This window comes from Trichophyton verrucosum, assembly GCF_000151505.1.
Source record: "Trichophyton verrucosum HKI 0517 chromosome Unknown contig00188_1.f1.exp, whole genome shotgun sequence".
Classification (NCBI taxonomy): Eukaryota; Fungi; Ascomycota; class Eurotiomycetes; order Onygenales; family Arthrodermataceae; genus Trichophyton; species Trichophyton verrucosum.
Genome location: NW_003315534.1, coordinates 1 through 20,327, shown reverse-complemented (window position 1 = coordinate 20,327; position 20,327 = coordinate 1). Strand labels below are relative to the sequence as shown.

The 20,327-nt window shown below is 50.4% G+C and overlaps 7 protein-coding genes across 7 annotated transcripts; 2 read left to right on the top strand and 5 right to left on the bottom strand.

The window, feature by feature from the left end:
* Positions 1-1,203: 1,203 nt before the first annotated feature.
* On the top strand, positions 1,204-2,102 carry TRV_01931 (uncharacterized protein; the record flags this gene model as incomplete). Its single annotated transcript, XM_003023835.1, has 4 exons — positions 1,204-1,279; positions 1,362-1,381; positions 1,509-1,596; positions 1,654-2,102. 4 exons carry the CDS (start codon positions 1,204-1,206, stop codon positions 2,100-2,102), a joined length of 633 nt encoding a protein of 210 aa, XP_003023881.1.
* Positions 2,103-2,618: 516 nt separating this feature from the next.
* Positions 2,619-4,017, bottom strand: TRV_01930 (uncharacterized protein; the record flags this gene model as incomplete). Its single annotated transcript, XM_003023834.1, has 2 exons — positions 2,619-3,309; positions 3,395-4,017. 2 exons carry the CDS (start codon positions 4,015-4,017, stop codon positions 2,619-2,621), a joined length of 1,314 nt encoding a protein of 437 aa, XP_003023880.1.
* A 599-nt stretch (positions 4,018-4,616) lies between these two features.
* On the bottom strand, positions 4,617-5,823 carry TRV_01929 (uncharacterized protein; the record flags this gene model as incomplete). Its single annotated transcript, XM_003023833.1, has 5 exons — positions 4,617-4,757; positions 4,832-4,977; positions 5,055-5,309; positions 5,447-5,617; positions 5,649-5,823. The coding sequence occupies 5 exons, from the start codon at positions 5,821-5,823 to the stop codon at positions 4,617-4,619; spliced, it is 888 nt and encodes a 295-aa protein (XP_003023879.1).
* A 66-nt stretch (positions 5,824-5,889) lies between these two features.
* Positions 5,890-6,977, top strand: TRV_01928 (uncharacterized protein; the record flags this gene model as incomplete). Its single annotated transcript, XM_003023832.1, has 2 exons — positions 5,890-6,021; positions 6,087-6,977. 2 exons carry the CDS (start codon positions 5,890-5,892, stop codon positions 6,975-6,977), a joined length of 1,023 nt encoding a protein of 340 aa, XP_003023878.1.
* Positions 6,978-8,264: 1,287 nt separating this feature from the next.
* On the bottom strand, positions 8,265-10,254 carry TRV_01927 (uncharacterized protein; the record flags this gene model as incomplete). The annotated part of the gene is made up of 6 exons (XM_003023831.1): positions 8,265-8,769; positions 8,827-9,089; positions 9,220-9,521; positions 9,602-9,685; positions 9,752-9,999; positions 10,070-10,254. 6 exons carry the CDS (start codon positions 10,252-10,254, stop codon positions 8,265-8,267), a joined length of 1,587 nt encoding a protein of 528 aa, XP_003023877.1.
* Positions 10,255-11,276: 1,022 nt separating this feature from the next.
* TRV_01926 (uncharacterized protein) lies at positions 11,277-15,803 on the bottom strand (the record flags this gene model as incomplete). The annotated part of the gene is made up of 2 exons (XM_003023830.1): positions 11,277-11,919; positions 11,986-15,803. The coding sequence occupies 2 exons, from the start codon at positions 15,801-15,803 to the stop codon at positions 11,277-11,279; spliced, it is 4,461 nt and encodes a 1,486-aa protein (XP_003023876.1).
* A 1,643-nt stretch (positions 15,804-17,446) lies between these two features.
* On the bottom strand, positions 17,447-18,799 carry TRV_01925 (uncharacterized protein; the record flags this gene model as incomplete). The annotated part of the gene is made up of 1 exon (XM_003023829.1): positions 17,447-18,799. A coding segment is annotated over one exon (1,353 nt), but the record flags the coding sequence as incomplete, so codon positions are not given.
* Between the last annotated feature and the right edge of the window lie 1,528 nt (positions 18,800-20,327).

Below are 20,327 nucleotides of genomic sequence, written 5' to 3'. Positions count from 1 at the left end.
TAAGCAGAGTGAACCATGATTCTTAACGGCCGTGCATATAACTATTTACCACCTAGCTTGGATTGTGAGGTGTCTATATGAGCGAAACCAACTCACCATCACTACCAGCTTTTATGCTATGCAGAGTAAGTGATCTAGAGTCGCTATTCGTGTATGCATCAGTGCAATTGCACGACTGAATCCGAAAGCCAGTGGAAGACCTGGTCGGCTTGACAATGCAAAAAGGGCGTCACATATTAACAGGGGGCCTATAGGAGCAGCGGCTTCTGCAGGAAATCAGGTTGAGACCCTAGATGTCGAGCCCCTTCCAAGCATCGTAAATGTCTATTTATTTGCAGCTCTTGACAAATTCGAGTAAGTCGATGTATTTAAGTATAGATACTCAACAACTAGGTGAGGCTTGGTTGTTTTCCTGGACATGGTTTAAGCGAACTGGTTCGGCATCCTAAGTATGACGCTATGAACGACCTGCTATTTCAGTCTTGATAGCTCTGCGGAAAATACCCCCGACCGTCACTCCAGGGCTGGTCGAGACTATAAATGGCAAGAATCCATCCATGTAGTGCAGCGGCATAACTACGCAGTTATTCATGACGTTGTCTCTCCCGTCTCCTCCGTCGACTTGTATACTTCGTATCAGCGTATACAATCTCGGCTACTCGGCCAAGCTGGATGTCAATCAACATTGCAATTGAACCAGGTCAGTCGAAGCATCGTGTTGTCTGACCTGTTTTCCTTGACTTGCTGTCAAAAAGAGCAATGTTCAATGACGCTGGCGAGCTCCGTCTGTCATCGGGGATCGCCTGGTCAAAATAGACTCCGGTGAAACACCGCCTTTTCTGGCGTCCATGATGTGCCGCTGCAACTCTGTGCCAGCATCGCTTCGCCAACCCCAAGGACGACCAGGAAGTCTTCCATCTTCCGCCGTCTTCATGGCCGTTTCTCTCTTCCAGTTATGCGTGTTTGTTAGTGTTTCGTCTCTTCATCTTGCAAGCGACGTCGCTTTTTTCCCTTTTCGGCCCAGGATAGCCGGATATGGAATATACTTAATCCGAAATAAAATCTTAGTCATATCTTAGTCATATTTATTACATAATCTTGACCCTCCCGCGAGTCCAGGGAAGAAACAAAAGAAGCAGAAGAAAGCATTTACATTCGCCGTCTTAATTGCTATAGATCATAGCCAAGATATAAAGGAGAATCATGGCTGACACTGAAAATGGAGACGCCGGGACTGCGCCTGCTGAGCCTCAAGCCCGTCATATAGTATACTGCGGAGGTAAGCGTGGGTTGAGCCGCGTTGTCTGCCCCTCCAAAAGCTATGGTGGGATGAAGGCTAACATTGAATGTGCTTCTTATAGTGTGCTCTCTCCCTCCAGAGGTACGGATTATGTCCCTGGGAGATAGTCTGATATAGTCCATTTCTTAAAATTACTATACCTTTGTCTTTTTATACCATTTGAACCACCCAGGGGCTCGCGTGACTGACCTGGAATGCATATTATTAGTACTGTGAATTCGGCGGCACAAAGAAGAAATGCGAAGAATGGCTAGAAAAATCACACCCAGATCTCTACCAGAAGCTATATTCAGATGGTACCTCCACGCTACCTTCCTTTCAGACGTGCCGGTCGAGTGTCTAACAATGAGCAGAAACAATCGCCGCGAACCTCTCCGCATTATCAGTTGAAGCCCGTGAGCGAGCAGCCAAGGACGCGGCTAAGAAAGAAGCCAAAGCTGCCCAAGCCGAGAGCCGTGAACATGAAAAGAAAGCTGCCTCCAAGATCCTTATCAGACGGGTGGAGCGTAATAAGCGGAAATTCGTGACTGTTATATCTGGCCTTGAGGCACATGGGTTAGACAACAAGAAGGTAGCCAAGGGACTAGGCAAGAAGTTCGCGACAGGAAGCTCGGTGACGAAGGCTACTGGTGCTGCTGCCGCGACTGGAACAAACGAGGAGATCACTGTGCAAGGAGATGTCAGTGAGGAGGTGATGGAATGGTTACTAGAGAATTACAAGGATGTCCCAGAGGACAACTTTGAGTTGGTGGAGGATAAGAAGAAGAAATCCGGGGCTGCGGCTGGGGCGCCTCCTGCTTGAGTTAAGGCTTAACTAACTACGTGGCGAAGGGCATGAGTTTCCTGGTGATGATTATTCTGGGATCTCGCGGGCAGGCTTCTTCATTTTTCGTTTCGTTTTACGCTCTTGGAACATGCGTGTGGGAGATGCATCTTTTGGTTTTTATATTTTGTTTTCTCATGCATATGAAAGGGTCACGACATGTTTTGGTTGAAGGGTTTTGCCGTGTGATAAATAATTGAAACAGAATTTACACATATCTACGGATTGGTATAGATTGAAAGAAGCGACACCACTTTGATTCCGTTAAAACTCCACTCTTTATGGGGGTATCATATGCAAATGTAAGATATATAACAAACAACTCCGGGTTAACTCAAAAGATCCTCCAACTCCGTCCTCATGCTTCTTCTATGGATCTGCCGTTGACCATTTAACTGCGTGGAGATGCCATCCCCTTCCCTTGAAACATTGGTAACATCATATCGGTCAGTGGCAGGAGTGCCATGGGTACAATGATATCACATAACGACAGGCTTAGAGTTCATCAATTATCCGCTGCAATGGCTCCTCTAAGGCGTCCAAGTCGAGAGGAGTTTTATAGGCGCTCCTTGCACGGCCAGTGGTTGGAGTGCCGGTCGGAGTGCCTGTTGCAACGCCAATGGCAGTGCCTGTAGTCATGGCATTCTTTGCATTGTCAAGGGTCTCCACACAGCATTCAGAGGAGTTCCCATGCAAGGTGGTGTTCGCCTTGGAGCCAAAGATGGAGTAGTCAGGGTACATTTTACCCATGACTTTCATGCCGACCCAAGCAACAAATAAGAAAACAATCGCGGCACCAAGAATCCTCAAACGCCTATTGATTTTCGCCTGCCACTTGTCTTCTTCACGGTCCCAGGCATGGATTCTCTGCCGCGTAACGTCGAGTCTGGCGTCCAGCTTCTTCGATGCTTCCTCGGTAGCCTTCAAACGGGCCTCCAACAACGCAATGCTCTGCAGCTGGCGCTCGAATTTGTTGATATTGTGTACATGTCTTTCCGCATTGCGCATCACACCCGTCGTGCGGTATAGGAATTCTCTGTGCTGCGCCAAAGCGGTGTTACTGAGCCGTTGGAGACTGTAAATAGTGCCGCGGATTACACTGGCATCGTTGACCAGATTGCCGCAAGTGTCTTCGATTCGTTTGGAGAATGAGCCTGACTTTTCGGTAATTTCGTCGAAGAGTTCTCTATTCGCGCTGCACACGTATTGTTAGGATGATATAACTCCTATACCGGCAATCAATATGTAAAAAAGGAGACAGAGAAACGTACGCTTCAGCCTCGAGTCTCTTCGTATGCAGCTCGTCAACACGAGCCTGAGTGACCGCTTCTCTCGTCCTGGTAAACGGGAACCGTCTCGCAAGCTCCTCCCTGTTCTCCTTGGCCTCTCTATCGCGACGAGCTTTCTCGTCAAGCTCCCGCTTCTCCTGCGCCTTTGCCCTCTCCTCCGCCTCGGCCGCAGCGGCGCGAGCTCTCTTCTTGCCCAGGTGGAAGGGCATCTCCGCGACCTGCTCAGGTATGGGGAAGCTCGGGTTCCTCAGATATTTCTCGTCGCGTTCATGCCGTGACTTCTGGTGCTTATGGTGTCGTCGGCTGCGTTTCTCGGCGTCGTAACTCCTGTCCTCGGGGTGCTGCTGGAGCGGGCTGGACGGGGAGAAGAGCGACGGGTCCGGTATGCTGGCGTGGTGTGGGATGTAGAGGTTGTTATTGAGCGAGGGATAGGCCCTGTTGGGAGGCAGCAGAGGCGAGGGCTGCAGCGAGGATGAAGCTGGTGAAGCGGGAGAAGCCGTGTGCATCTCGGTGCTTTCATCGGGACTGCCTGCTGGTGCTGGTGCTGGTGTTTGCTGTGCGGCAGGCAGCGCCAAAGGGGGTATCCGGAGGTTGTCCTGCTCCATCTTCTCTTTCTCTGCCTCTGCCTGCTCTTGAGCTGCTGTCTTAGGATTGCCGGTTAGCACTGCTTGCTATTATTGCATGCACTCCACAGGCAATGCACTAGGCAAGAAATCGCAGGCTGTCTGGGGTCGGTGATTTTTAAATAGTTTTATTAACAGGGGTTTGTTTTTCTGGCTGGGCTACGCTAACTACGTCATCCCTCAGGGACCCTGCAGCAGAGCAAACAACAGCTTATTATATTAGGGGGGATTGACTGAATTTATAAATAGATGTCTACCAGGGTGAAATTTATATACTTGGATAATTCATGTTTGTAAGGCTGAATCTTTAGTATCAAAGCACTAAGAAGTGTCTCACTGCCATTAATCCTTGTGGAGCAGGTCTCAATGCCTCTGGGGATAAAGAGAGGGCCAGTCAATTACCACCAGGCTAGAACATTCAGCCGTCTCATTCATCTGCAGTTCTAGCTATATCCAGTAGCTAGTTGTATCTGTATATCTTTATGTCTGTGTAGAGCATCCAAGTTCGACTTTTTAAATTCCATTATAATAACCCCAAACTCCAGCGCATGCAAAGGAAACCACCAAAAAGCCAATGTAATCTAAGAATTAAGCAGCTTGTTCCTCTTCTCGCGCTTCCTCATCCGCTCGACTCGTTTGCGGTGCATCTTCTCGGCCAGCTTCTCATATCTCTCTTTCTCTTCCTTGGCTGCTCGTCGGTCCTTGATAGCTTGTATGCGGGCCTGAAGAAGGGAAGAACTTTAGTACTAGGTATCATATACTTGGCCCTTCAAGCCGTAAAATCAGCCTGGCCTACCTGTCTTGTAGCCTCCTTCTCCTCCTTCATCTCCTTCTCCTTCTCTTTCATCACGGCCATCGCTTTCCGCTCTTCCAGCCGCTTCGCATATGATGTCTGTCCGGCAGTCGGTCTAAAGGCCTTCTTGGGTGCATGCCAGTTTTTACCTATACCAAATCAAAGGAACATCAGCAAGAGTGTCAATATTCTGATAGTAGCAAATAAGAATGATAATAATAACTACCATTCTTGCGCATCCCCTTTGGCTTCGACGATTCTATGGCAGAAGTTGGAGCAGGCTTCTTCTCCGAGGCCACCTCGACGGAGTCATGTGTGGCTTCTGACATCTTTTCTCTTTCCTCTCGTCTGTCTTCCTGTCTTCCTTTCCGACTGCTTTCTCCTCCTCTTATCTTTTTCTTTTCTTCTTCTTTTCTTTCTCTTTTTCGTCGTCTTTTTTTTTTTGCTTTTTTGGAGGGAAAGAAAAGTGTCCAAAAGAGGACTAGCGTGTGATCTTATCTTTTTGATCAGATAACCGTATTAAGGTTACTCCGAATGCCGAAGAGCCCCATTTCCCGCTGACTAAGCATGTTATTTTCGTGACCAAAAAAAGAAAAAGAAAAGAAAAGCCGAAGAAACGAAAGAAAAATCGACGACTTTCAAGAAGAAGAAGAAAAGAAGAAAGGAAGAAGATGGAGGAGAAGAAAAGCCACAGGATGGGATGGGATCTGCGTTGATAGTACGCTTTAGCACGCCAGTACGGAGTGCACTCGAAGACTCGACCGTCAACAACAACTTTTGCTGCGGTGGCTATTTATAACGTCAACCTAAGCTGCCAAACCTCGCATTCTTATTTTAAAAACTCTTACTTTGCGACCAGTCTGTCCGTTCCGCCGCCGTGCAGAGGCATCTGAATATCGTGCAGAATCTTGCTCCGCTTCACTGGAAGCATGGTTTTCTTCACCGTTGGCAGCTGCTCTATAAGGACCCTCCGATAGCGGCCTGTCCAGTGTCATTCCGATCCCTCTGACTCCCGTTCTCAGCTGCCCAACAGCAACAACAACAACCACAAGCCACCCATCATGGACGGAGACCCTCTGCCGGCGGTGAAGCAGAAGCCCACTATTCACACTATGAACGTCGAACTGTCCGATCTGCCCGTGAGAGCACAGCATCACGGCATCGATGCGGTCCAGGACATTGTTTTCGGCTCTGTGAGTAATTACTCGATTGATGTGTGCGTAAAACTTCAACCTAGCTAACTGTTTATACAAAATAGATCGCCGGCATGGTTGGAAAATACATCGAGTACCCCTTCGATACTGTCAAAGTGCGATTACAGTCTCAGCCAGACGGCCGTCCCCTCCGCTATACTGGTCCAATCGACTGTTTCCGTCAGTCTCTGCGGCAAGAAGGCATACAGGGACTTTATCGTGGCATTAGTGCACCCCTCCTCGGTGCAGCTATCGAAAACAGCTCCCTCTTCTTCAGCTACCGCCTCACACAACACTTAGCCCGGGACTATGTCTACGGCGGTCTGGAGAAGCTTCCATACACCGCCCTGCTAGTCTGTGGTGCAGCATCCGGCGCGTTCACCTCGATCCTCCTCACGCCCGTCGAGCTCGTCAAGTGCAAGATGCAAGTCCCCGCGGGTCAGCATCAAGGCAAAGCAATGGGCCCTCTGGCCATCGTTTCAGCTGTGTTTCGAACACATGGCGTTCTCGGCCTTTGGCGTGGACAGCTCGGCACCCTCATCCGTGAAACCGGCGGCTCTGCGTCTTGGTTTGGCGGCTATGAAGGCGTGTCCGCGTTATTTCGACATTATAACCCCGCAGTTTCACTTCAGGGGAAGCAAGGGATGGCAGACGACTTGCCACCTTTGCCAATATACCAGCAGATGATTGCCGGAGCTACTGCTGGCATTCTCTATAATTTTATCTTCTTCCCGGCAGACACTATTAAGTCACGCATCCAGACAGAAGATATCGCTGCACATTCGGCTAAAAGTGGTGCTAAGATGCCCTCTTTCTGGTCTGTGGGAAAGGCGGTCTGGAGACAGCATGGTGTCGCTGGTTTATATCGCGGCTGCGGTATCACGGTTGCTCGATCGGCACCCAGCTCAGCCTTTATCTTTTCCATATACGAAGGCTTAAAGACTCACTTTCAGTAGCTGGAAACCTTATCATTTCTTTGCCATTTTTATGACTTGATTTCTCGGCACATATATATGCATTGGATGGCTGGCAGATACAGGTGTACGGTGTTTTGGAGATTTCGTTTACTTTGGCCCATATTTTCTGTTCTAGAGAGCTTTGTTTATCTATTGAAAGAAAGATCTACATATATACATGTTACCCTCAAACATCCTTGAGCCCGTATTGACGTCGGAACGAGATGGTGCGTGTTTGATGTTGACTCATAGAAGGCGGCGGAGTCCGCTCCGGTACTAGCCTTGCACTAGACTTTTCCATAGTCAAGCAACTAAATATCAACTACATCTCGATATTCTTCAACAATAACCTACAAACAAAACATCTACCTCAGTCAAGAGACTTACCAGGCAGCGCAACCACTCGAAAGTCAAGATGGCGGCTTCAATCACCGACGTAGAGGTAGAGACCATGGGCCAGAAGGCCATCGCGGCCAAAGACCGTGCATACTGTTCGTTAATCTCCACAGCCGAAACAGCGCCTATCCAGGTACTGACTGCTATACAGGCGTCTACTCCAAGTTCCGCGTCGGTGCATGCCTCTTGACTGAGAGTGGCGAGTACATTACCGGCGTCAACGTCGAGAATGTCAGCTACCCGGTTGGCGTATGTGCTGAGCGCTGCGCCATGGGAACGGCCGTGGTATGAAGCTATTCCAGACCCCTGCACCCCGCATTTTGGTCTGCTGTTAATACCCAGGTATAAAAGGCGGCTGGCCATACCAGGTTCAAGGCTATTGCTGTAGCTACGGATATCAATCCGGGAGCCTCGCCATGTGGCATGTGTCGGCAGTTGTAGGTGGCACCTGCATAGCATCCCTATTTTTTCCCCCGCCTGGCCAGGTCAGCTTGTCTAGATGATGTTAACCGCCGACTTAGTATGCGTCAATTCTGTGCATTGGGCTTCCCGATCTATATGTATGGAGGGGATGGGAAATATACGCTGACGACCATGGGAGAGGTATATATATCCCTGCTTCTAATGAATTAGGTATATACTGACCTGCATCTACTATTAGTTGCTGCCATCGTCTTTCAGTCCTGCCGATCTACCACCTCCCAGCTAAACACATGCATACAGCACGATGTAGACAGTGCGGTGAGTGAAAATTGGTGCTGATATCTAAAAAATACTATATACAGGATTGTTAAATATCAAAAATTGTATCTCGTGCCAAATATCCTATCGAATCCGTAACTAGTTATGAAACTTGTTTTTGCCACCGAAGATTAGTTGAGTAATAGGCCATTATACTACATTTCGTTCAATCTCTTCAACCTGCAGAGAGGTATCCCCCTTTACTTCACAAGATGGAGACAGTTCAGCCCCACCTTGGCATATCATCTCTTCGGCCTCTGCCACCTTCTCTTCGAATCCGTAACTATCATCGTCACCAGGAACTTTGAACAGAGCACAAAGAATCCAGTAGGCTAAACTACCAACCAAAAAGCTAAGTATCCAGCCTAGCGAGAACATACGATCCGCCGCAGTAGAAAAGGAGTGGCCAAAACTCCCTATTAGTCCTGGCAAAGGGAGTAAGGACCCAATGATAAATGCAGCAAAGGCACGAATATTGAAGCCCTTGGTAAAGTGGTATCGTGCAGTTGAGGAATGGCGGTATAGATCCGGTAAGTAAAGGTTACCTCTCCGGACGAAGAAGTAATCTATCAGCATGATGCCAACCACGGGACCCTGGAAGATACAATAGCCTGTGAGGAAACGGAGGAAGCCGCTTGCAGTTCCAACAAAGCGCCTATTTGAATCATGTTAGTTGGTGGTGTTGTATAACAGAAATTAAAAAGTTACATACCAGGGTACAATTGATAGTGAAATTATCAGCCAGATTACCTGGCCTCGGACGATATTGATGTAATTTGGCGCGAGACAGGTGATGTCAGCGGCAAAGGGAACGGCATTGCATGCAATTGATGTTCCCAGGGTCGCAAAAGCCCATGCAGCAGCAGCAAAGAACACCCCTGCTCGTGCTTTCGCAGTGTAGCCATGGTCCAGTATACCGTTAAGGAGGTCATATGGATTCCAATATGCCTCTCCATACATGTTCTTAACGGCAGCCTATTACGCATTATTAGTTGTAGTCGGAGCAAGCAAGGAGATGACCACGTCGAATACCCACAGTGGTAATAATTCCAAATGCCGCACATATTGTTTGAGACAGCGGCAATCCCAAAGCCTGCCCGTATACCTGTGCATTTCGATTCGTGGAATATCGAGCGAGATCGGGAACAGTAACTATAAGAGCGGAGTTTGCTCCAAACACAGCATTTAGCTGGGCAACTAATCCCCATGCAAAGATAGACGTCGATTTACGTTTCGATTCATCGATGAGTTTATCTGCTGAAACACCTCTGTTGGCGGTAATGGCCCAGCATACAATCCCTAGTCCTGCTAGAGGTACGACGATGGCCTTGAAGCTAAACACATGTCGGATTTTGGTAGTATGGATAAGAGTGAAGGGGAGGGTGGTTAGAAAGGCGAGGAAGAAGCCTATCAGCGCTTGAACGGTAATTGCTTGGTTCTAAGAAGGACTTAGTTTAGATATAGGTCGAAGAACAGGCCATACTCACTGCGGGTATAGTATTTGGAATCTTGTTCCATCCAGAAAAGACGCAACGAAGACATACGGAAAGGAACTGTCCTTGATAATATAACTGTACACCGCCTGGTAATAATCCATATTAGCTATGGTCAATACTGCATGCAAGAAAAGGCCATACCCCATGCAATGCCAACCAACGCACGCAGCACCACCACAAAGTACTGGCCATATATCCCAAAACTTGTTCTGGACTGTACCGGAAATCCAATATGGTATGCCGCTGCAGCTCGTCCATTCAATACAATCACAACGGAAGTAAGTAGGTTTGCGAACAGAACAACGAGCACTGCATCTCTCACGGTGGCTCCAACGGTGATTAACGAGGCACCAATCGACCAAGCTGAAATTGCCCAGGACTCACTCCACCTGTAAGTGCGTTAGAGGGAAGTGAAGCAGGGTACCTAACTTAAATGAATGATATGGAACTGGGCATTACCAGTATGCGAAGAAATTGAATGCAGTCCATGTACATTTCTCGGGAGGCGAGGGAAACAAATCTTCATTGGCGAGGCTTGAGGAACTCTCTAGTTTAATGGCGTTATGTAAGGCGTGGAAAGAGGTGAAGGTATATGTGTAGCGTCGGTATTTCGACAAATCGAAGGTAGATAGTTTGGGTGTCATTTCACCAACTACCCTACCAGTTAAGCAGGATGTAGACGGATGGGCGAACTGAAGTCACCACGCCTGCGAGGGTATATATATATTTAAATAGACGTAGAAAGAAATGGCCGGGTCCAATCTACCATTTCATTATCTTGAGAGTGACAAAGGCCGTTAGAGTTTGATAACGTGTATCATGACCTGGAGACTTCCGCTGATAGCATTTAGTGTATTTGTTACTGGGGGGAGAAACCCGGGGAAAGCAGGCTGGGCGATCTTCGTCGTCATGTATCCACCACGACTGAGCTTGATAAGGATAAGAGTAGGTTATACTCAGGAGTTTCCCCAAGTAGTGAGATCCATGGCTAACTAGGCAGTTGGTGGATATCTGTTGCTTATCTCGCGGAGCGTGCCGATGAAGTAAGGAGGAGACAGGAGATAAGTATTCGGCTCGTGACCGAGGGTTGCCTTCATGGAAGGATGAAATAATAGGACATGTGGCTTTATCCTGGTGGTATCTGCAGTATACGCCTATGGGTATATGCTGCGTCTTATATAGACCATCTTCGCGGCTGAAGTTCGATGGTTGTACAAAGAAAGGATTTGACTAGACGTTGATATGCACGAAGGAGCGAGTTGTGTAAAGCGAATTCCTATTGGCTGCTTTTAGAGACTGGATGTAACGACCAATAGAATTACCCTTATTTTTAGCCCTGACCAATAGAACTTTTAAAACGACAGTACTCATTACGCCATACATATCAAAGCCACAGCGAAGAGAGAAACCGAACATTTATTCTACCTAGAGCGACCATGAGAAAAAGGAGATATATATGACATATAACACAGAGTTCCAGAAGGTCAAGGAAAAAACAGAACAGGCTCAAAGGGAGAACAAGAAAGGAAGCAAAAGAAATATATAGGAGAGTGGAAAACATCTCTCCGCACTGTTCAGCATAATCGTGTCCATTAAGTAAGAGTATCTGTTCCCAGCTACGGGGAAAGAAGTAGGAAGTAGGTAGGAGTTAGGGTAAGTGAAGCAATCACACGTCTTCCTCTTCATCACCTTCAAACTCCTCAGCTCCAAGAAGTTCGTCCTCATCATCCACAACACCAACATACTCGCCTCTCCGAGCGGCAAAGGCGCCTCGCGAAGCATATGGTCTCTGTCTCTGTCCCCACCATGACCCAGGGAGTCGGGTATACCCTCTGAAACTCCTCCAGAGGCTCGAAAATAGTAGCGGCAGAGCGGTGATCACAGCCACGGTGCCCGCGACTATAGTGACGGGTACAGAGATGAGGGGGGAGTCTCTTGAGAAGATAGATTCAGGTTGAGACTCGCCCAGTCGGATACGGCCGAATTTGCCGTCCCATTTGGAGAAGGCCCAGTATCCTACGCCCGTGGCGATGGCGACGGGGAAGAAAATGGCGAAGAACAGGCCAAAGCCGCCGATGCCGGGGTGTTTTTCATCGAATTCTTTCTTTTTGTTGGGGCAGGGGCGCGCAACGAGGTGGTCGAGTTGGTGGCCGCCTTCGCAGGTGCTGACGGGGAGTTTGCGGTAGCCTGTTGGTTCGAAGTATTCGATGGCCTCTGGGTCGTCTTTGCAGATTTGCATTGGGTCAGCGGGTTTGAGGCCCTTGACTAGAGCGCAGGAGCCATCTGATTGGCGTCCATAGTTATAGTCACTAAGCAAATGTTAGTATTGCACAATATCGCTGCTTTTATGTTGTTAGAGTAGGAGGGGGGCTTACCATTCGTAGTCCTGGCGGGTACATTCGCAGTTCTTCTTCTCGCTGCTCAGTCTATCGAGCTTAGGGCCATTGTAGCACTTTGCCTCAGGCCTCTTGCGATGATACATCGAAACATGGCCGAATAGGCAATTGTTCTTTTGCATAGGGTGTTTGGGGGACCAGAGGTAATAATCATCAGCCTCGGGCGACTCCTTCTTGAGCACGCACTGCTTCTCTCTCTCCTTGAGACCAGAGAAGTCAACGTTATACGCCACAATCTCATTGCTAGAACCAGGCCGACACCAAAGAATGAAATTCCTCGACGTATCCGATGGAACGGTCGAGATATCTTCAACCGTCACCTCCTTGTCGCTGAATTCGAAATCCGTCCATGTCTCGCCTTCGTCAAGCGAGTACGAAAGGACCTTGGTCGGCTTCTCCTCCGCAACGACGACAACGATGGATCCCTGGTCGCCGAATTCCCACTGGTATCGACCCTTTTTGATCTGGTGCCAGGTAATGCCCGCATCACGACTCATGTAGGTATCGCTTTCAGCCCGGGGTGTTAGGGAGGAGCCTACATTTCCAACACCAATGATCAAACCGACGGCAGAACCAGAGGACATCGAGTCCCGGTTCTCGCGGCGCTCAGTGAATCCGTGGAGGTGCAGGGCACAATCGTCCGTGCCCTTGTCCTTGACCTTGCAGTCGAAGCTTTTCCCATCGACGTCTTTCTTGGGAGGAGGCAGAAGAGCCCATTCAGATCCATCGTTGTGCGTGATCAGGGTCCTGAACTTCTTCTCTTGCCCTTTACCCTTCACTTCATCCGGGTTGATAACTATATTCGCCAGCGCAACGCCCTCAACGACCTGGATCTTTTCAAAGTCAACGTAGTCTCGGTCGTTCCTGTTGGCGTTGGGCAGACTGAGGACGTATGATGTGCCGTTGCTATTACTCTTGAGGATACTGCCGAACTCGTGCATTTTGGCAGGATGATCAGTGACGTGCAGGAAGATGGAATGCGTCGAGCTGTCTAGAACGGTATATGCGTATTCAGCGTCGATGTGATAATTAGGTGGGAACGCGGCGTGGGCAAAGGTCTTGCCGTCCACGCTGGTGAAAGACGAAAGCTCCGTGCCGTTCTTGGTAGCTACGACGATAAACTCGGACATCTTCGCGTATCCGACGATAGGCTTGCCGTCAAAATGGATGGATGTTTTCTTGGTGAACATGTCATCGCTGGAAATCAGACGGAGGCTCTTGGATGGATCCTCGTGCTCATGCTGCGAGCAGAATATCAGATCGTCCGCTGTCAGTTCGCCTTCCTTGCCGACGAACATGCATTTGCCCACGCCGCGGAGGAGCAGATCCCATTCATCGCCGCGGTTTTTCGAATAGTATGCTAGATCAGTGCATTTCTTGCCCTTGCAGTCCTGTCCGCCGATCCAGATCAGCCAGTCCGGGTGGTCTGGGTGGAAATATAGAGGCAGGGTGCCGAGTGTTCTGGTAATGGGCAGCTTTCCTTCGAAAGAATGGAATGTATGTGCTCTGTCGATGCTCCAATATGCCTTCTTACCTTCAGTGAGAAGATAGATGACGTCGTTGTCGTATTTGTGGGGAATGTATAGGGAGATGGGCTCTTTGAATTTACCGCGTTGCCATGTTTTACCATGGTCTCTGGTGACGAAGAGGTCCCCATCATCTGTTTTCAAGATGACGGTCTCGTCGTCTCCGGAACTGGTATCACTGCGTTCAAGGTAGCGGTAATTAAGATTCTTGGTCTTGAAGGGGGTTGTTTCGACGGAGATCTGGCCGCTGACGGGAGCCTTGGTGGCATCCTTGCAGGTCCGCTCTACTTCCTTTTCAAGGTCAACTCCGCCCTTCTTGAGACAGTCATCTCCGGGGATCAAGCGGTATCCCGATGGGCCCATGAACTTGTCGTCTGGGTTCTTGCATTTGCCCTCTGGCGGCGACACCTTGCGATGGGGTTCACACTCGTAGTCCTTATTGCGCAGGAAGCCAGCGGCACACTCGAAATCTTCCTTGGTACATTGGCAGGGTTCAGTTTCAGGCAAGGGCTCCTTGAACTTCTCCTTGACGAAGCAGTCTGCATCTGCCTTTCTTCGTTTGTAGAATTGCTTGTGGCCCATGAGACAGTCCGGTTCGCCCTTTTCATCCAACCTAGCTGGCCAACGCTCAAAGTCCTTCTTCTCACACTTGCGTTCATGGACGTCGCTAAAGTCAATTGACATGACGTAGAACTTCTTCTTCTCGTCCTCTGCCACAAGCAGGAACTGGAGAGAGGTTGAGTCCGGTGTGGTGGTGAGTTGCAAGGCGGTGACTCTGTGAGGCAGCTTGGCCTTCTTCCAGTCCTTGCCATGGTTGAGCGAGTAAGATATTTCGTCCGTGAATATTTTATCCTTGTATTCATCGAATACGGCGACGAGCAGAGAGCCCTGGTCACCAAATTCGTACTTGTGAGCTTTATCCAGGGCCTTGCGCCAAGTGACGCCCGCATCGTTAGAAACGAACGTATCGCCTGTTTCGTACGTTCCGAGCTTGTCTCCGGTATTCCCGATGCCCATGACCAGGCCCGGGGCTGGACTGGAGTATGTCCTACCTATGTTGGATGGCCGGGTGATGGAATGCAGGTGGAGCTCCTTATCGCCGCACTTCAACGGCTTGAAGGTTCTGCCATCGTCAAATGAGATGCGGCTGACCAATTTCTTCTCCCTGGTGGCACCCTTTTTAACCTCTTCAGCGTTCTCGACGATGTTAACGAGGAAAATGCCCTGGATGCCCGAGACCTGCTCAAAGTCGGTAATCATGTCCTTATCCTCGTTGACGCCGTCGAGGTTCATTGTGAAAGAGGTACCGGTGGAGTCGGAGGTGAACAAGCTTCCGATGGGTACTCTAGATCTGCGCGATGCAACGTTGACCTGGATGCTATAGTTTGTAGACTCGAGGACAGTAAACTTGCCTCCCCGTACCTTGGGGCCACCGTAGAAGTCTGCCCGGTCCCAATGCACGGCATCTTTGCTAACGTATATCGCAGCCTCCGAGGTGCCTACAGACGAAGCAGCCAGAAGCAAAAACTTCTTGACAGAAGCCATGTTGTTGACCCCCTTGATGTCCCTACCGCCCGCCTCGACCGCCACGGCCTTGCGGTCACTGAAGTAGGTATCGGAGTAGACCAGCCGGCGCGTCAGGTCGAGCGGGGTGGCGTGAGGCCAGATGCAAAACACTCGATCGTCGAGCTTATCGGGCAGATGAGGCTCACCCTCGCCAAAGGCCGGGTTACCCACCGCCCAAAAGCAGCCCATATCGCCCTCGAACAGCCTCTTGACGGTCTTGAAGCCGTCGGTGGTATAATATGTCACATGCCTGCAGGTCATAAACTGACACTCCTCTGCGCTTAGAAGGACCTTTTCAGCATCCTTTCCATGGAAAGTAAACGGCATAAAGCCGCCGCCAAAAGCCAGTTTATCGGGAACCTCAAACTCGCGCCATGTCTTCGCCGCGTCAAAGGTGACCCAGTGCTTGCGATTGGGCCCGTAGATCACCGCGCTCTGGGTGTGGTATTTGTTTGGGTATAAGATGCCGGTTTTCCCCTCGAGCAGGTTCCATGAGGCGGCAGCATCGGTCGAGATGTAGAGCTCTGCCTTCTTGCCGGACAGGATGATGGTATCTGTGTCCTCGAAGTAGTGGACGTCTGTGGGCACTTTGTCGAACTCCTTGACTTTGATCTGGGGCCCGTCGGACTTTGCGAGGGTGAAGGAGGCCGGCACGACGCTGGCTAGCAGCAGGCTGCCGGCCAACAGGAGGCTCCTGACGATCATGATGAGCTGTGGGATTGACTGGACGACATAAGTATGGAACTGGAGGGGCCGCGAGGAGGGATTTGCGGTCTCGTATGATATCGGAATCCTAGGATGAAGCTATAGTAGGAAGTCAGTAGAGGTCGTCGTAGGTCGTCGTAGCTAGGCCAGCTGAGAGCTTGGTAGTTAGATAGCTGGCAGTTTGAGGACTCACCAAGACCAAAACAGACGCCTTGAACCAGCGACAAACAGACAGCCAGGGACGTCCCGGCAGACGAGCAGAGGGCACCTAATTAACTGGAGCCCGCAGGTGAAATAGCGATATCAAAAGAACAAGAGCAGTCTGGCAGGCTGGCTGGCTGGCGGTGAAGTTGTTGTCTTCATCGTCGTCGTCGTCGCTTTTCGCTTCTGCAGGCCAGCTTAGAAAGAGTGTCACGTGATGCGACTGAAGTTTGAGGCGAGGCCGCAGAAAGGGAGACGAGGACGAGGACGAAGACGAAGGACGGCAGACATGAAGACGAGGAGAAGAAGAAGAGGACGTTGATAATGATGGCGATGGCTAGTTAATGGCCGGAGGATGGTAGGGTAAGTGGATGCTCTTTGTTGCTGGCTCCGTCTTTACTCCTGACTGCTAAGCCTGCCTATCCTCACGCCATCCTCCGTATCCGCTGCCACCACCTACATGCTAACAACTACACTACGACGACCGTTAAGGAGACGACAGAGCAAAAGAAAGAAAGGAAGAAAGAAAGAAAGAAAAGAAAGAAGCCTGTCGGCCGTCCTGGTGTACAGCTGGCGTCCTATCCCTCCCCTCGACGCAGCCAGGTGGCCGCATACCCGTCCCCCATGCACCAGCCATAACACGGCTGATATAGTTCTTCTTTCTCGAGGGCGCAATGTGAGCTATCTCAACGCACCAGTGGACATGCTATGGAGTCGTGAAGTGAGCAATTGAGGTCGACAGAGGGAGCCGGCGTCCACTGGTTCGTGGGAGCAAGAAGGTATTTCCGGGCAGACTAGCCGGGATCAGGGATGCAGGCATATACTTACTTACTTACATACTGACATCCATACGACTGTCCAGGGATGAAGCATGCAAGAATGTTATACGAGGAACCTCACGAGCTAGTACATGCACAACATGTCATATTTGATGTGTGTACTTACTTACATGCTTCTAAGTACGCGGGTATCCGTATGCAGGTAAGTTGATTCGGAAGGAAAAAGGAACGAGAGAGACGGTTACGTGATGGAAGTGGAAGTGGAAGAGTGTTCGTCTGCATTGGTGTTTCATTTGCTAACTAACTGAGTAACTAAGTAGATGGGTATATATGCTATGTGCAGGCAGATAGAGGGTAGTAGAGAGGAAAAGTAGAGAGATCCCAGACATGGTATGTAGATAAAAGTAGATATTGAAAAAGCGGTGGGTATTCAAGACAGAAGGGAAATAGAGATGGATAGATGGACTGGTAAGAGTAGAAAATTAGGAGATGGGTCATCAGGCGTCAAGCAGAGTAAAGTGTAAGTAAAAGTGGGAAATGGGAAAAAACTGGGTATGTATATGAATAAAAGGTAGTATGGGTATGTAAACAGGGTGCAAGCATAGCTCACGCAAGAAGCGAAGTGACAGAAAGGAAATGAAAAGAGAGTTAATGATAGTAAGGCTAAGTAGCTTTGCCCGTGATCTTCCTCCAGACGCTCTTCATCGAGGTCTTTTCCGGCTTCTCCCAGACCGGCGCCTTCTCGTCGACCGGCAAATCCGCCAGTTTGAGCGGATCTTCCTCGGCCGTCATGCTCGATTTCGGCGAGGAAGTCAGCTCGCTTGATCTGAGATCGGGTCGGGTAAGCGTCATCTTAAGCGTCATCTCCCTGCTGCCCATGGGACCCGAGGAGCCGACGATGATAGGCCGCCTGCTCGAGCACGAGGGTCGAGAGTTGACGGAATCGCACACTGATGGGTTACGCCATGTGGAAGCTGACTGGTTGCTGTCGGGTTTCAAATCTCCGGATGTCTTCGGTCGTACGGCGGTGCGGGGACTAGGCGGACCACTTGCACTGGCGGTACTGTCGAAGGGGGCGATGGACTCTGAGTCGATAAAGGAGGAAGAAGTAGGGGATTCTTGCATTTTCCATTTGCGGTCGAAGGAGAAGGGAGTGCCTAGGTTGTCGTTGTGTTCGAGAGAAGGGAACCCGAATTCGATTGCTTCGTCGAATTTCTGGGGAGAGGCGAGGTAGACTCGTAGCTTAAGACGGGCCTCGGGGTCCTGGTAGAACTGGGCTGGGTGGTCGACGGAGCCATGGGAAGTATGAGGGAGATATGGTGGTATCAGGGGGGGAGGAGTAGGCCTGGAGACAGAATGTGGTCGTAGATTGTGGTTGTTGTTGTTGTTGCTGGAGGAGCTGCTGCTGCTGATGGAATTGGGCTGGAATGCAGTCTGGCTGCGTAGACGGGGTGAAGGAAGGCCGCTGCCGCTGCTTCTGCCGCGGTTTGAGCCTGAAGAGATGGAGAAAGTGCGTCGAAAGGAGGACTGCCGTCTGCTGCGGAAGGGCGATTTCTTGCTGTGTAGATTGGCTGAGGAAGCCGACGTCTCAGCGAGATGGGCGTGGTAGTCTAGCGAGAGATCAATCTCGTCTTCTTCGTCCAGCCACTTGAAGCTATCATAGAGCGAGTCATCGTTCTGGTTATTGTCATCGTTGTTGTTATTGTTGTGGTTGTTGTTGTGGTGGTGATGGGCATCGCCATCTACGGCTGACGACATGCTCGAAAAGGAGGACGACCTGGACAACGTAGCCGTGGCCGGCAGCGACAACGAGGACTCGGCAGCGGTAGTGAAGCTGCCGAACTTGTAGAGGGCCTGGTCAGCGGCGTCGAGGATGATGCTGGAGCGCCAGCCGCCGAGGCGAGTCTGCTCCTCGACGCTGAAGTGGCGCTGCTGGACCTTTGGCGGGAGGGACTGAAACCACTCGGAGTCGGCCTGCGCGGTCAGGTAGGCGGTCTGCAGCTGGGCGGAGGGCTTCTGGAGGACGCGGTGGGAGGTCTTGCAGCGTCGCTTGCCGTTGAGAGGAGGCCGCCGTCGGTCTCCTGGATGTCACCGTCGAGTTAGCTGAGGGTATAGAGAAGAAAGGTGGCAGAGTGTATAGGGAGTCCACTGCGTATGGAGAGAGGGCAAAAGAGAGAGAAAAAGAACGACGCAACAGAAAAGAGTAAAAAAAAAGAGGAACGAGGAAAAAGGAGCAACGGAACAGAAGAGAGGAGTGAGTGGATAATGGGAGTCTACATACGGGCCTTCGGACTGCTGGGCCTGCGCTGTCTGCAGAGCTTAGCGGGCGTTGACGAAGGGGTGGACGAGGAGCAGCAAGTGGAGGCCAGGGGGGCGCATCGCTGGTAGTCGCTTGGGCGGCGGTCGGGCGAGGAGGAGGAGGCCTGGGCGAGTCTCATCTGCTCGAGGCGGAAGCGCTCGAGGTTCGAGAAGAGCTGTCATCACCGTATTAGTATCTCAATTGCATCTATTATCGTTATTCCTATTTGTGGTGCGGTGTGTGCTGTGTGGTGGTGGATGTGCATAAAGTGGATGTTTGTTAGTGTGTTAGTGTTAGTGCTGGTGGAGGCCGGCCGGGTAAGACAGAGAGACAAGAGACAAGAGACAAGAGACAAGAGACAAGACAGCCAGAAGCCACCGACGCTGTGCTATGTGAGCAGCGCCAAAGTCAAAGAAGTAGAAGAAGCAAAAAGTGATATCAGAAAAGCGAAGAGGCACCGGAGAGGATCAGGAGGACCGAGAGGAGCGGCCTGAGCAAGGGAGAGACGGCCAAGCGGGCTAGTCAAGGGCATGGCGCTACGGGGGGGGGGCCCTAGGGGGCAGAAGCTTGCCAGGGGAGTCCACCGGAGCATCGTCATAACGGCGACAGGAGATGAGATGATGGAGCGGATGGAGAGATGCGAGATGAGATGAGATGAGGTGGGATAGGATGGGGATGGATGATGGAGATGCAGATGATTAAGGGACGTTATAGCAGGAGGAGGAATAGGGGGGCCAGGGGGGTGGCCTTTTGGTAGGCTCAGGGACTCACCTTTCGACGCAGCGCTGGTGGCAGCGAGTCAAACACCTCAAACTCCTGTTCGTCCATGATGGCAGCAGAATAGTAATAAGTGATCAATCTTCAGTCGTGGTGGTGGTGATGGTCGTCGTAGTTGGCGGTGGTTGGTGGTGGTTGGCGGTGGTGATGATCAAGGTGTACGACGGGGACGGGCGTCTTGTTATATAGGAGTGCCGGTGCATGCATGCATGGCCAGCAAGCAAAGAAGCGGTGGAAGAGCAGCAAGCAAAAAGAGACGGAGACCAAGCAAGGGCAGAGAGGAAGAGAGAGACGAGAGCGAGAGCGAGGACAGTTGGTTATATATAAAGAAGCATCCACAGCTCCAGGCCAAAGTCAAGGTCAGGCCAGGTCAAGGTCAGGCCGCATCAGCCATGCGCCTATCTAGCTATAGCGGACTGGCTAACTAGCGAGCGTACCTTGATGCTAAATTTATGTCTTTCTTCTTTT